This window comes from Mastigoproctus giganteus, chromosome 3, assembly GCF_048544385.1.
Source record: "Mastigoproctus giganteus isolate SK-2022 chromosome 3, ASM4854438v1, whole genome shotgun sequence".
NCBI classification, from domain to species: Eukaryota; Metazoa; Arthropoda; class Arachnida; order Uropygi; family Thelyphonidae; genus Mastigoproctus; species Mastigoproctus giganteus.
The window spans coordinates 17,938,589-17,953,643 of NC_143577.1; the positions used below are offsets into that span (position 1 = coordinate 17,938,589).

The 15,055-nt window shown below is 35.6% G+C and overlaps 1 protein-coding gene across 2 annotated transcripts in view; it reads left to right on the plus strand.

Moving 5' to 3' along the window:
* The window catches only part of LOC150087759 (carnitine O-acetyltransferase-like), a 63,657-nt gene that overhangs the window by 39,150 nt on the left and 9,452 nt on the right, over nt 1-15,055 (plus strand). For both annotated transcript variants that reach the window (XM_090369191.1, XM_090369192.1), the window contains exons 9-11: nt 2,989-3,108; nt 5,214-5,336; nt 10,368-10,566. In XM_090369191.1, coding sequence (XP_090225317.1) covers nt 2,989-3,108; nt 5,214-5,336; nt 10,368-10,566 — 442 coding nt within the window. The remainder of the gene's footprint in view (nt 1-2,988; nt 3,109-5,213; nt 5,337-10,367; nt 10,567-15,055) is intronic.

Sequence of the window (15,055 nt, forward strand, 5' to 3'; positions counted from 1 at the left end):
GCAGCAATTTGCCTCCAATGCCACACTGCTCCAATTTGTGCAGCAGACTTCCATGTGCAACAGTATCGAAAGCCTTTCTAAGATCCAAATATATGATATCAAAATTATTCCCTGCATCCAGTTCCTTGTGACAACATCATAGTATCCAATCAAATTGGTCAGGCAAGACTTTCCCTTAACAAAACCATGCTGTGTCCGAGCTACAACTGAAGTATTGTCTAGATGATTCTGCAGTGCTTCTTTAACCAGTGCCTCCATTAATTTTCCTGGAACAGAAGTTAAACTAACAGGTCTATAATTACTTGTGTTTCCCTTTGATCCTCCTTTGTGAATTTGGATCACATTTGCACATCTCCAGTCCATGGGTACCTCCCCTGAGTCCAAAGAAGCTCTCATAATTATGGCTAAGGGTTTGCTTACTTCCTTTGCTGCCTCCTTTAATATAATTGGATAGATCTCATCCACCCCGGGTGCCTTTTTTATGTTTATCTTCAACAATATCTCCTCTACTTTCCTCTCAGTTATTACAAAATCATCCAGCCAGAGTTTAACTCACCTCTGGCATTCCCCTCCCTGATGTTTGTTTGTTTGTTTGTTTGTTTTTTGGAGCATTAGTAACTAAGGCCATATTGCTTCGGGGATATGCGGTGGTCATTCCCTGACCTTTCCGCATCCTCCATATTTGGTGGTCAAGGGCTCAAACCCCGGTCTAATCAAGAAGCGTGTGGTATGCACTGCCGCTCCTGCCCACCTGGCTACGGAGGCGCCACCCCTCCCTGAATAATTCTTCATGGGTGAATGTAGATGAAAAATACTCATTTAGTTTGTTAGCCACCTGAGTAGGATCATCAACAGTTGAACCATCAATATCCAGTGGACCAATCTGATTCATCCCTTTCCTTCTAGAGTTTACATAGGTAAAGAACTCTGTTGTTATTCTTTGTATCCTTTGCCAAAGATTTCTCATAATCTGCTTTTACCTCTCTAACCTCTTTTGTGACTTGGTTACAGACCAGCTTATATATATCATAGACTTCCATGTCACCCATTAATTTATGTATCCCATGCATTTTTCTTCTCTGCCACATATCTCATTAGTTCATCTGACATCCATTTAGGCCTAAACCTTGAACAATATTTCTTAGTTGGTATATAAAGCCTAGTAGCTTCCAAGATAATTTCTTTGAATGCTTCCCATTTTGAATTTGCTGTTTGTAACATCATCAGTTGTCCCACCGTATAGAATTTAAATACTGTCTCCTCTGACTACCATAGTCACCTTTATGAAAGCAAAAACCCTTCCCTTTACCCCTGATGGTAGTTACCTCTTTGAGTAAATCCCACTTCAGCACACTGTGATCACTGCCACCTAGTGGTTCCTTTATCTGCAGATTCTTAATGCCTGAAGAATCACTACTGATAATCAGATCAACTCCCTCTAGTTGCCTCCTGAACATGCTGATGTAGAACAATCATCCAATAAATCCACAAAAACCTTGCTAGTGTGTGAGTGACCAACCCACAAATTCCAGTCAATATCGGGGAAATTAAAATCCCTTATTATAAGACTCTCTAATTTACTGGCCAACTCTATTTCCCTGTACAGTTCCTTATTATACTCATCAGAGTCATTAGGCCTATAACACACTCCTACTCTCAATTTTGATCTTCCAATGCTTGTCACACCAAACTGACTTGACACTGCCCTGTCCAGCGATGTCGACTGGCTTCACTTCCTTGGATTTTATGTGTTTCTTAACTAATAGGATAACCCCTCCTCCCTTCCTATCTTGTCTATCCTTCCTGTACACATTGTACTCCTCAAATTCCAGTTCTGCATTCTTTATATCTGTGTGACACCATGTCTCTGATATCCCAACAATATCTATTGTTGTTGTTGTTTGTTCGTTATTTGATTTTTAGGAGCATTAGCAACTAAGGCCATATTGCTCCGGGGATATGCGGTGGTCATTCCCTGATCTTTCTGCATCCTCCGTATTTGGTGGTCACGGGCTCGAACCCCGGTCTAATCATGAAGCGTGTGCTACGCACTGCTACTCCTGCCCACCTGGCTACTGAGGTGCCCCAACAATATCTGCCTTTGATGTTCTGAGCAATACCTCAAATTCATCAAATTTATTTACCAAACTCCTAGCATTGGTGTACATACAAGTATACATGCACCTATTCCTATTCTTAGCTACCCTAACACAACCCATGTGTTTACTTGTACCGCAATGACTCCCAGCAGTCTCTGAAATACCCTGCATCTTGTTTTCCAGGCTGCTGCTCATTCCAATAGAAGCAGTGCAAGAATCACTTTCACCTCTGCCAGTGGCTACTGTTAATCTATTTGTCCTTGTATCCCCACCAAGCTAGCAGTTTTCCGACCCACCTAACATTGCCTCGATAGAATCAACAAATATTCTTGCACCCTTTCTATTTAAGTGTATCCCATCCCTGTAGAAGCAGTCTCTCCTGTTAACAAGTACAGACCAGGCTGAAAAAAATTCTACCCCTTGAGCCTTGCACATTCTTTCCAGGGCTGAATTGATTGACAAGGCTCTCATCATATACTCCCTCCTATCGTGTCTGGGCAGAATTGCAGACACTTTCAAATTCAACCCTAATTCACGGCTTTTTTTCAACAGTGACCTGTACTTGTTAAGTAATTCTGCCGGTCTCCTATTCTTAATATCATACTCTTAATTAACTCTCTCTTTAAATCTATACTGGCGTATTTGTACAAAATACATCAGCATAGGAGATTTAAAACATTTGATGTCATTTAGACTATATAAACTGTCCCTCTAATTAATTAACTAAGAAATCTATAAATATATAGACTAAGAAATTTTTTAAATAGTTCCAGAAATATAATAATATGTGCAGTATAAGGATATTTTATTATTATTCTACAAATTGAATTATTTATTGTAGTATTAAAATTTTGAATTTTAAACTAAAGCAATTTTTTTTATTAAACAGGAAGACCAAAAGACCTGATAAGCTTTCAGATATTCCAGTGCCTTCTCCTGTAGAACTAAAGTTCAACTTGAGTCCTGAGGTTATAAACTCCATCGAAATAGCAAAAAGAAAAATTGAAACGTGAGCCTTCTTTTTTTGATGTTATTTTAGTTAAGTTAATTAAACACATGCATCGCAAATGTCTTATTTTTGTTGTACTAATTGCTGGTGTTAATTTGATTTGAAATTTTTCTTGTTTCTTCATGTATGCAGATCCCTCACACAAGATAGTACAACCAAACCTTGCATGGCTTCTTTTTTTACAAAATTTTGGCCCCTCCTTCAAGTACTTTCCATTATTAGATCGCTATAGTTAATAACCAAGCTATCATCAAATATATGTTTCAAAAGCAAATGTGTTTTGCTAAGAAATTGCAATGTTGAAAAATTTTGGATCAAATCTGTTTTCGAACACTTACATTCCCAATGATATGATTGTATCACAACAAATACCTCATGAATTGTTTGCCCAATAGATATGATTTTCCAGTAGTACGTTTGCTAGATGAGTATGATTTGCCAACCGCACATCTGTCCAAGAGATGCAGTTTTCTGACAATATTAATGCCTGACATGAGCATTTCCTAAATTTTACATTTTACTTCCCATTTGCTTATTTATAGTGATTAACTTAGTTTGTGAGCTGGAAAATTGACATTTATTTTTAGAAAAATGTCGCATGCCATTGTTCATACTCATTAAACCAAAGCTAAATAAGTATTTTGGATGTTTAGATGTTGCTCAAGGAAGCCAGATTGATGTAAAATTTTCAGCATGTATTCTATTGTTCCACAGAAGCATTTCAGGCCCATTTCTCATTTCAGAGCACCTCTCTTGCCTTATAACCTTATGTGGTCATCTCTCAGGATGCCACATAAGGTCCACGTATGTGGACTTCATATGTGGTCATCTCACAGGATGACCATATAAGGTCAGAGGAGTCCACAAGATAGAGAATACAAGAAGTAGTCAGAATCTTCAGTAGTCATGTGACCTTGAACTACTGTCACCAAAAGCATGTGTACATCTGAGCGTTTCACTTGACCATGTGGCTATGGTGGCCTGACACCCAGTAGTGGTGTGCATGACTTTACAGGGCCTACCTGAAAAATAATTGTTAATTGTCAATTCAAGATAAGAAGCTCTTCCCCCATTTAGCTTCCTAAATATACACAAATTTTACCTCAGTAATTTTGGAAGTGATATTTGTTGTTTATACATTGTTATTAAGTGAAATTTGCTAGATGAGGTACTCTGTAAAATGTTTTTGTTGCCTCCCACTTTGTGCTGTCATTTTTGGTTTCAGTATAATGTAAACAAATATGCTTCTCACCAGGGACTGACACTATTGAAATTAAGTACTTTGTTTTATGTTTATTATTTAAAATGATTTGTTGTCTTGATTATTATTTATATATCTGTTTATTTATATATAATTGACAAAACATAGTAAAATGTGTGTGTGCATTAGTTTGAATTTTCACATAATTAATGATTTTATGAAAAATGGAAGTAGTTAAAAATTTCATGTTTATATTAATAAAAAAATAAGCACAAAATATTATGCTTATACATGTAATATATTTTTTCTTTTCAGCAGGATTATGATAAAACTTTAAACAAGTTAAAAATACATTTTTAAATATTAAAATTAGAAATAAAACAACTTTTCAGAAAAAAAAAAGAAATGGGTGATCCTGTCAGGCCCTGTATTATCACATTTGTTACGATTTGGGTCACTACCTTTTGGTTTAATAATATATATCTATTCTAGTCATCACCATAAAGTAGAAACTCATACAACAGGTTTAGAAGGTTCTTTTGTCCTGTGACCACTTTGGTCTTAGTGCACAGTTTCATGTGGTACTAGATGCAGTCTTCATTTTGTATACTTGTACATTTGTACAGGTATACTCTGGCCCGATTCAAATCCATGCTTTTTCAAATGAGTGATAAGTGGTGAATCTGCTATACTTTTGTTACAGAGGTTAAGAGGCAAGGCTGAACTAGTTAAGAAAATAATAGCATTTACTATCTTATGTAGATGTAGAATAAATGCTATTATTTTATTCACCAGTGAATTAATTGTGTTTGAATTCTGAGTTTTTTTAGACTGTTTTAGTAGTTAAAATAATGGCATTGTTAATTAAAATATGTAATTTATTATTATTTTTTTTTTTTTTCAGTGTAACTAATGATCTGGAACTTAACTTATTCACCTATCCAAAATATGGGCAGAATTTCTTGAAAATTCACAAAGTTAGCCCAGATGGTTTTATACAAATGGCCCTTCAGTTAGCCTTCTATAGGTAAGGCAGTTATTTCTTGCTACACATAGTGTTGTGTGGGTAGAGAGATTTTTGAGATGATTAGGCACAACATTTATAATGAGAAAATATTTTTTATATCTTAAATTTAATGAAGATGAAATATTTCTCTGTATTCTTATAAAGATTGCTGATAATTTAACTTATTTCATGTTTCTGATTTCAATAAAAGCATTTATGTATGTACATTAATTCTCAAACTTTTGCATTTCTCCCCTCTCCCTTTTTTTTCCTGTATTCCAGTCATGCACATTCTCCCCCCCACCACCTCCCATCCACATTCATATACATTTGTTTTCCTTTTATACAGTTATAAACCTCCATAATTTTGAGAAAAATATGTACCCAGAAACCTAGTTCATATTTTACCCCAGGGGCTCACATCTGGTGAGTATGGGCTTGGCACACCCAGGGTCCTGAGCTGGATATCATCATTCTTCTCCTCTCTTTCTTGGTGTTTCCCTTCTCTCTCTCTCTCTCTCTCTCTCTCTCTCTCTCTCTCTCTCTCTCTCTCTCTCTCTCTCTCTCTCAGGGTAATTCAAATTTTTTTTTGGCTGGTGCAGTATAAGCCTCAGGCTTCCTTGCACCATATGGCTAATAATAATAATAATAATATCTCCCATCGGATAGGGGCATATTTTTTATATGCTCTTTTCCTTTTGCCCATTCTTCCTCTCTAGATTCTTTAAGTTAGAGAGCATCTCTGATGTGGATATTTGTGTGTGTATGTATGTATATGAGGCAAGGTTGAAAAGATTCTAGCTTTTCATTGAAGAAATGCTAGAAAGTTGTAAAAACCCATTTATTTTTTAACACAGTACTCCCTTAAGTCTATGTACTTTCTGGCATGATCCACTAGCTTTTGTAACTTGCTCAAATAAAATTCAGAAGGTTTTGCTCAAACCAGTTGTTGACTGCATCCATCAGAGTATTGTCACCATCAAATTTCTGTCATTTCAAGAGAAATGTCACCATCAAATTTCTGTCATTTCATGCCTTTTAGAGATTTGGAAATAGAAAATAGTGTAATAGAGCCAAATCTGTTGAGTAGGCAGATGCTATAATAGCTTTAACCCAGTCATGCAGTGTTGCCCGAGTTGCAAATGCCGTGTGCATTGATGCATTTTCTTGATACAAGGTGACTCCTTTTACCAATTTTCTGTGCTTCTTTATCTTCAATTCTTCACAGGAACATCTCAGTAGGTTAGAATAATACCCAGCATTGATAGTGGCACCTTGTGTTCCAGGAAATCAGATATGATCACTGCTTCTGCATCCCAGAAGACAGATGGCATGACTTTCACAGCTGACTTCTGCACTCAGAACTTTTTAGAAGGGGGAGAAGAGGGATGCTTCCACTCTTTCAATTGTTCTTTTGTTTCAGGGTCAAAGTGATGCACCCATGTTTTGTCCATAGTAACATACTGCCCCCAAAACTTCAAAATGCTGTACAATCCCATGACAACACCTTGCTCTTTCCTTGCTAACTGCATTCAGTGTTTTAGGGATCCACCTCAAAGAAACATTTTTCTTTCTTAAAACATTCACCACAACATAGTGAGCTCACTCAAGGGAGATGTTGAATGTTGTTTCAATGTACTTCAATGTTATTCTGCAGTCATGCATGATCAGGTCATGAATGACATCCACATTTGCAGGTATTGACACGGTAACAAGCCTCCCACTTCATGGTGCTCCTTCAACACTGTCTCATTTATGTTTAAATTCTGCAACTCAGTTTTTGACTGCGACATATAAAGGGAAAAATTCCCCTAATATTTGTTGCATGTCTTCATTAATTGCTTTCGGTGACATTTCCTTTAAATGAAGGTATTCAATGACTGTATAAGTATACCCTTGTATATCTGTATATCCTCTGTTTGCACTTTCACTGGAGTATGACTAGGTATGCAAGGTCTAAAAATGCTATGAATAGAAATTGTGTACACATGCAGGTATAAATTTTCTTGTCTTGAAATTGAGTGAAATTGCACACCTTTTAATGTTTCCTTCAAAGCAATGTCCTTGAGTAGTAACACATTTTTGTTAGTGATCATAAAGTTTTTCATCAGACTTCTGTATTTGAATATGGATTGCATCTGCCATCTGTCAAATTCTGCTTTTTAGAACTTGCATATTCTGCTTCCAGATAAGCATATTGAACCTGATAGAATAAATTTAGTGCTCTCTCCCATCTCCAGGACATTTATTATGATATATTTCCTGTACTGTTTTGAATATTAAAGGCTTTATTCATATATTTCTTATTTTGATATATATATATATACAGCAGGCTCTCGATTTACTGGGATTGGATTAACCAGGACAGTTCAAGACTCCAAATTAAAAAAAAAAAAAAAAAAAAATCAACCAGAAATCATAAAATTCAAGTAATAACAAAACAGGAATAAACAGACGTTTTGCAAGTCGTAAATAAGTGACAAGAAGTGGGTGTTATAAGTCGTCATTGGGAGATTAGTGTGCCTATTATCTTGCAACCCCTTCTGTCTTCACACCCACTGCTCAAAAAAAAAAAAAAAAAAGAGAAGAAATGTTTAGTTTATTTTAGTGTGTTGCGTCAATTTTTGTGTTCTGTTGCACCGCAAAAAGACAAATTTTATTTCATTATTTAGGTCAGAGATCTTGAAATTTTTTTTGTAGTAAATATATATTTTTTTGTTTAGAAATCATGAAAATGATAGGTAAACGCAAAAGAGTTGTGCTTTCAGTTAAACAAAAACTTGAAATTATTCAAAAGTTTAAAAACTGAAAATGGTGCACCTGTTAAATCTATAATGAACTATTATAATGTTGGTGACCAAACCATACGCAACATTGCAAAAAATAAAGGGAAGCTATTAGATTTAAAATGGACATCGTAAAAAATGAAGGGAAGCATCGCAGGTAGTGTGTGGCAAGTTTTTTTTTGTTTTTTATCTATTGCCATATTTTTTATGTAGGTTGCTGAACATTTTTTAATACGGTAAATCCCCAAACTTGCATAACTTTGGACATAAATTTTTTTTTACTCTAATTTTTTTTTTTTTTAGGATCATAAAATTTAAAACGAACAGAAAAAAATAATAATAAGCAATCAGTAATGACGATCATGGCATGCACAAATTGCACAAGTGAGATACGGAGTAACAAGCAAAAAAATGGGAAAGAAGAGAAGATTCTTAAAATTTATTTGTTTTTTTTTATATGACTGAAGATTTCAGTGAAGGGGGACACACATTTCACCATAATAACGTAAATACCCACAGAATTGCAGTTATCGGCATTAGCATTAGTACAGGCATTTGATGCAAGAAAGCAAGCTTATGCAGCATCAGCCAAAAAAAAAAAAAAAAAAAAAACCACTTCCACTTCACCCCTCTGTTCGTTCAAAATACCTGTCCAGCTGAGTCTTAAACTTATTTAGGCTATCAACCTCCCCCACAAGGGATGGAAGTCTGTTCCACCAACCAACCACCCGCTGGCTAAAGGCAAATTTCCGCACGTCTATCCTACATCTGTCTTTCCTCAATTTGAATTTATGCCCTCTCAGGTGATTATTCTGAGCTAGAGGAAGAATCCCATCAGCATTGAGCATGCTCAAACCATTCAAGGCTTTATACACCTCTATCAGATCACCTCGCTGGTGCCTAGTCTCCAGACACTGTAATTTGCAAAACTTAAGCCTTTCTTCGTAAGAGCACCCCTTTGTTCCATTCACTAATCTTGTTGCCCTTCTCTGTACTCGTTCCAGCAGCTCTACATCCTTCTTGAAATGAGGCCTCCAGACCTGTATACAGTACTCTAGGTGTGGTCTGACCATTGCCTTATACAAGGGAATAATCACCTCCTTATCCCTGCTGGAAAAATTCCTGTATATCATTGACAATACTCCATGAGCTACTCTTGCAGCCCGTCTGCACTGTCAGAGAACTTCATATCCGCCTGCACAACCACCCCCAAGTCCCTTTCATTCTCTACCACTGTCAGTGTAGTACCACAGAGTTGATACGTTGCTCTGGGGTTGCTGTTTCCCATGTGTAGTACTTTACATTTGTCAATGTTAAACTTCATTTGCCACCTCTCAGCCCATCTGCTCAACCTTTCCAGATCCTGTTGCAGCAGCATAGTGTCAGTAGTGTCCTTGACAACCCTGCCAACCTTTGTATCGTCTGCAAACTTGGACATTAAGCTTGATATACCATCAAGATTGCATTATCACAAATGCAATAAGATTGAGTTTACTACCCGTTTATAATTAGATGCACTAACAGAAAAGCCCAATAAACTAAAAACTGCAAATTGTTTTTATCGGGTAGTGACCTCTAGAAATGTGCTTTAGTAAAATGTGAGCTCACGTGGGGTGATAATAGTGAGCTTTTGCTTTAACCCTGTGAAGTTCTTTACAGAAAATTTCATTTTGACTGTTATCAAGGTGCCAACTAAGAGAATAAGTGACAGCGGTACTATTAAATCTACCAACCAAAGGAAAGTGATCGATTTGGATCAGAAAATTAAAATAATAAGGATGTATGAAAATGGTCAAACATTAACAAGTATCACGCTGAATTCAGATTTGTCAATAATAATAATATAGTAGCAATATATTATTAGTCATTCCCAAGTTACGTAAAACTCTGCTTACATAAGAAGTCCTGGGACATATCTCTTATGTATGTCGGGGACTTCTATATTTTTGGATTAACCAGGAAATCAGTTATCCGGAACATTTTTTTTTACCATCTATCCCGGAAAATCAAGAGTCTACTGTGTGTTATATATATATATATACACACAGTAGACGTGTGTGTGTATATATATATATATATATATATATTTATTTATGTGTGTATATTATATATATTAAAAAATATATATAAATAATTTTTAAATATTTATATAAATAAATATAGACATGTGTATATTATATATATATAAATATATATATATATATATATATATATATATATATATAAATATATATTTATTTATTTTTTTTTTATTATTTTTTATAAGACTTCATGGACATTTACCTGCAACATATGAATCAGCATCAACTCGCAAGTTCCTGTATGGAAGAACAGAGACAATCAGATCATCATCAATACAATCTTTAGAGTTTTGTGCCCAGTTCAGTGATACTTCAGTCCCTCCTCAGGATAAACTTGCAGCCCTCCATAAAGCTGTAGATGCCCATAAGATATGCATTACTCAGGTAAGCAGGTGCTCATTATAAATAGCTTCACAAAATTATTTTCATGTGACATAGAAAAAAGGAAAATATAATGTAAAACTTTTCTCAGTTTCTTTTCTATCCTAAAATATTTTATAAACAGGTGCCACCCAGTCACTCATATCTTATTGGTCACCAAGTGAGTTTTAAATCAGTGTCTCACTGTTGCTAAATTGTAATTTTATAATTATTCTTAGTGATTTTTAGTGAGAGATAATATAATAAAATTGCACAGACTTTCATATGTTTTTTGAGTAAAAAAAAAAAAAGAACTTATTCCAGAAGTTGAAAAAGTTTTGATTACGTGGATTAATCATCAGACACAAACTGTTCGTATGCCTCTAAATCAAGCAAAAATTTCGGCAAAGGCATTGTCTGTTATTGAAACTCTTAAGAAGCAAGGAATAAAACATTTAATAGAAACAAAGGATGGTTCGACCACTTCAGGAAAAGAGTAACATTAAGAGTTCAAGGGAAACTGTAAGTGCCAAAACCAACTCTATGAAATATTTTCCAGTCAGATTGGCTGAAATAATTGAAAATGAAAGATACTGTTCAAAGCAGCTATTCAGCATTGATGAAATGGAAATGAATGTTGTTTTGAAAATGAATGCCTTCATAAAGCTACATTGCTAAAGAAGAAAAGTCGATGCCTGGCTTCAAAGTGCAGCAGATCAACTGAGTTTATTGCTAGGATCAGATGCAGCAGGTGATTCCAAATTGAAACCCTTACTAATTTATCTCACTGAGAATCCAAGCACACTGAAGAGTTTATCCAAAACAACCCTTCCAATAAATTGGAAATCTAATGCTAGAGCTTGGATGACTGCAGCAATATTTTTGAAGATTGGTTGGTGCACCATTTTGTGCCAGAGTTCAAGAAATATGTACTGACAGCGATCTTCCTTTTAATGCTGCTTTTGGACAATACACAGGCCATCCTGCAATACTTCAACACCACCATTCTAACTTCAAGATCATTTTTTTACCTCCCAAAATGACTCCTCCTCTTCTTCAGTCGATGGATCAAGGAGTTATTGCATCCTTCAAAGCATACTATCTTTGATGAACATTTGAAAAGCTGATTGGACCAAAGAAAATGGACCAACCTGAAAAGTTTTGAGACAGGTGACCTAAATTTCGAATGCAGTTCAAAGGTTATTGCAGCAATGAGGGATGACTATACACACTGCAGGGAGATTTATCATGAGAAGAAGAAGGCACCTTCAGTTCAGAAATTGCTGGACTTTCATTTCAAGTCAATCAATCCTCAAACCAAAGCCTAGCTTTCAAGTCTTTTTAATCTGCTCCTCCCTGAAGCTCATCATCGAGCATCATGAACTTCCTAAGTGATGAAGGTAATAAGAACCTTAATGTGTATGTGAAGGTGAACATCACAGCTACAGTATTTTATCATTTGAAATATACTTCCAGGAACAGAACTTCCGAATTATTCATGGCATTATTCCTCTTTCTGAGACTACACGAATGAGGGGGCATAAATTCAAGTTGAGGAAGGATGGTTGCAGGATAGATGTGATAGAAGAACTAGACAAATTCTAGAAGGGTATAGATGGGTGAAGTGTGTAGGTTTTGCTACTACTACTAATGACATTACATACGTCCATGGGATTTTGGAGTTCGACTTATGATGGCTTGACTCATGGCCACTACTCAGGAACCAATTAAGTCTTAGGAGTGAGGGTCTGTTGTATATAGCTAGCCAAGAAAATATCCATCCAAGCTCTACAATCATCTAATTGTAGAATTTCTTTTGAATATTTGTATGATTTTTCTTTTGAATATTTGTATGATTTTTCTTTTGAATATTTGTATGATTTTTCTTTTGTATATTTGTATGAATACTTTTTATTGTTGATGTTATTATTTGGAAGCTGCGAGTTTATATTTTCAATGGGTTTTTTTATTAATATGGGTATTGTTTATATTTTGTATTTTATGATATTGACTGACTTGTATCTGTGAGCTGAATTCTTTTATTTATTATTTTATATTGTTTATTTCATTTATATTAATTATAGAAATGCTTAAGTATTTGTTTTATTTTGTTTATTACTTGACATATGTACCCAGTTATTAGAAAACGAAATGCACAAGGCATAATTTCATATGGGTTTAGGTAATTAATTATGTAATATTGGTGTAGATACACCATAGTTTACCCATAAATTTGAACTGCGTATGTATTTACACTACATACGTAGTTCAAATTTATGGGTAAACTATGGTGTATCTACACCAATATTACATAATTAATTACCTAAACCCATATGAAATTATGACTTGTGCATTTCATTTTCTAATACATTATTATTTATTCACCATTTGACATCTCTCATATTGTGGAAATAACTTTGCAACTGTGATGGCATATTGCATTACCAGAGTACCTACCATCCACCAATGGTGAAGCCAACTAGCTTCGAAATGATCGTCTAGGCGGTGGTATCCACTGAAAATAAATAACAGTAGTCTTCTCTACTAGAGAAGTGTTATTTATTTGAAGTAGTGCAATACCAGCTATCTCATTGTGAAGGCAACCACAATATGAAATACAATTAAAATGATACCTTTATACTACACACATAGTTAAAATTTATGGGTAAACTATAGTATATCTATACCAGTATTATATAGTTAAGTACCCAGTTAGTGGAAAAGCAGCAGCAAAATTCTGTATAATTGAGTGGTTTATAAATAAATAAATTAATTAAAATACTGTATGTTATAGTGCTATGCAGAATGTCCCAGCTAATTAGAGAAATTAGCTGGGAAATTAGAGAAATGAGATTGAGAATATGGGTACAGTGCACACTTAGTTGTTGTCAGTGATTTCTAGTTTGATGCAAATTATCAATTTCCTTTCATCTCCCTTTTTAGGCTCATGTGTAGAGCACCTATTGTCTGTCCATCTTGACTACTAATGGGAAGAACAATAGTGATTTCATTTTGTAAAGGTAATCATTTCACAAAATGCATGTATTTATTTCTGAAAGTGACTAATTAGGAGTGTAATAACTTCAAAAATGAGTTTATAGATCACTGTGCACATGATCTTAACATGCAAAACTTATTTGTGATGTTATGTATGGATATTTGCAATTCTTCAATGAAGCTTTGCACTGGAGATGTGCAAATGTGACCCCAATTCACAAAGGAGGATCAAGGGGCGACACAAGTAATTATACACCTGTTAGTTTAACTTTTGTTCCAGGAAAATTAATGGAGGCACTGGTTAAAGAAGCACTGCAGGATCATCTAGAGAAGACTTCAGTTATAGCTCGGACACAGCATGGGTTTGTTAAGGGAAAGTCTTGCCTGACCAATTTGATTGGATACTATGATGTGGTCACAGAGGAACTGGATGCAGGGAATAACTTTGATATCATATATTTGGATCTTAGAAATGCTTTTAATACTGTTACACATGGAAGACTGCTGAACAAATTGGAGCAGGTGGAATTGGAGGCAAATTGCTGCTAAGTGTGGTAATCAATAGACACTGCTCAACGTGGACTAATGTTATTAGTGGAGCCCCTCAGGGTTCAGTGTTAGGTCCATTGTTGTTTTCTGTATTTATAAATGATATGGTATGGTATATGATAATGGTATATCAAGCTTAATGTCCAAGTTTGCAGATGATACAAAGGTTGGCAGGGTTGTTAAGGACACTAATGACAGTACACTGCTGCAAAAGGATCTAGAAAAGTTGAGCAGATGGGCTGAGAGGTGGCAAATGAAATTTAACATTGACAAATGTACTACATATGGGAAGCAGTAACCGCAGAGTAATGTATCAACTAGCCGACCGGGCTAGCCAGGTAGGTAAAGTGCCTGCCTGGCAACCCAAAGGTCGTGGGTTCGATTTCCGCCTAGGGCTGGATATCACGATGGTGCCAAACTAACCGGTTGGTTGGTTGGATATCCCGGCCACGATACACGAAGGAAGCAAGAAAAAACTGGTTCCTTTGTGTATTGATCACATCATACGAAATAAATAAATAAATAAACGTATCAACTTTGTGGTACTACACTGACAGTGGTAGAGAACAAAAAGGACCTGAGGGGTAATTGTGCAGGCAGATATGAAATTTTCTGAACAGTGCAGACGGTCTGCAAGAGTAGCTCGTGGTGTCTTGTCAATGATATACAGGAATTTTTCTAGCAGGGATAAGGAAGTGATTATCCCTTGTATAAGGCAATGGTCTGGCCACACCTTGAGTACTGTATACTATGATGGCCACACCTTGAGTACTGTATACTGTATACCTGATTTTAAGAAGGATGTAAAGCTGTTGGAACAAGTACAGAGAAGGGCAACAAGATTAGTAAATGGAACAAAGGGTTGCTCTTATGAAGAAAGGCTTAAGTTTTGAAAATTACAGTGTCTGGAGACTAGGCATTTGCGAGGTGATCTGATTGAGGTGTATAAAGCTTTGAATGGTTTGAG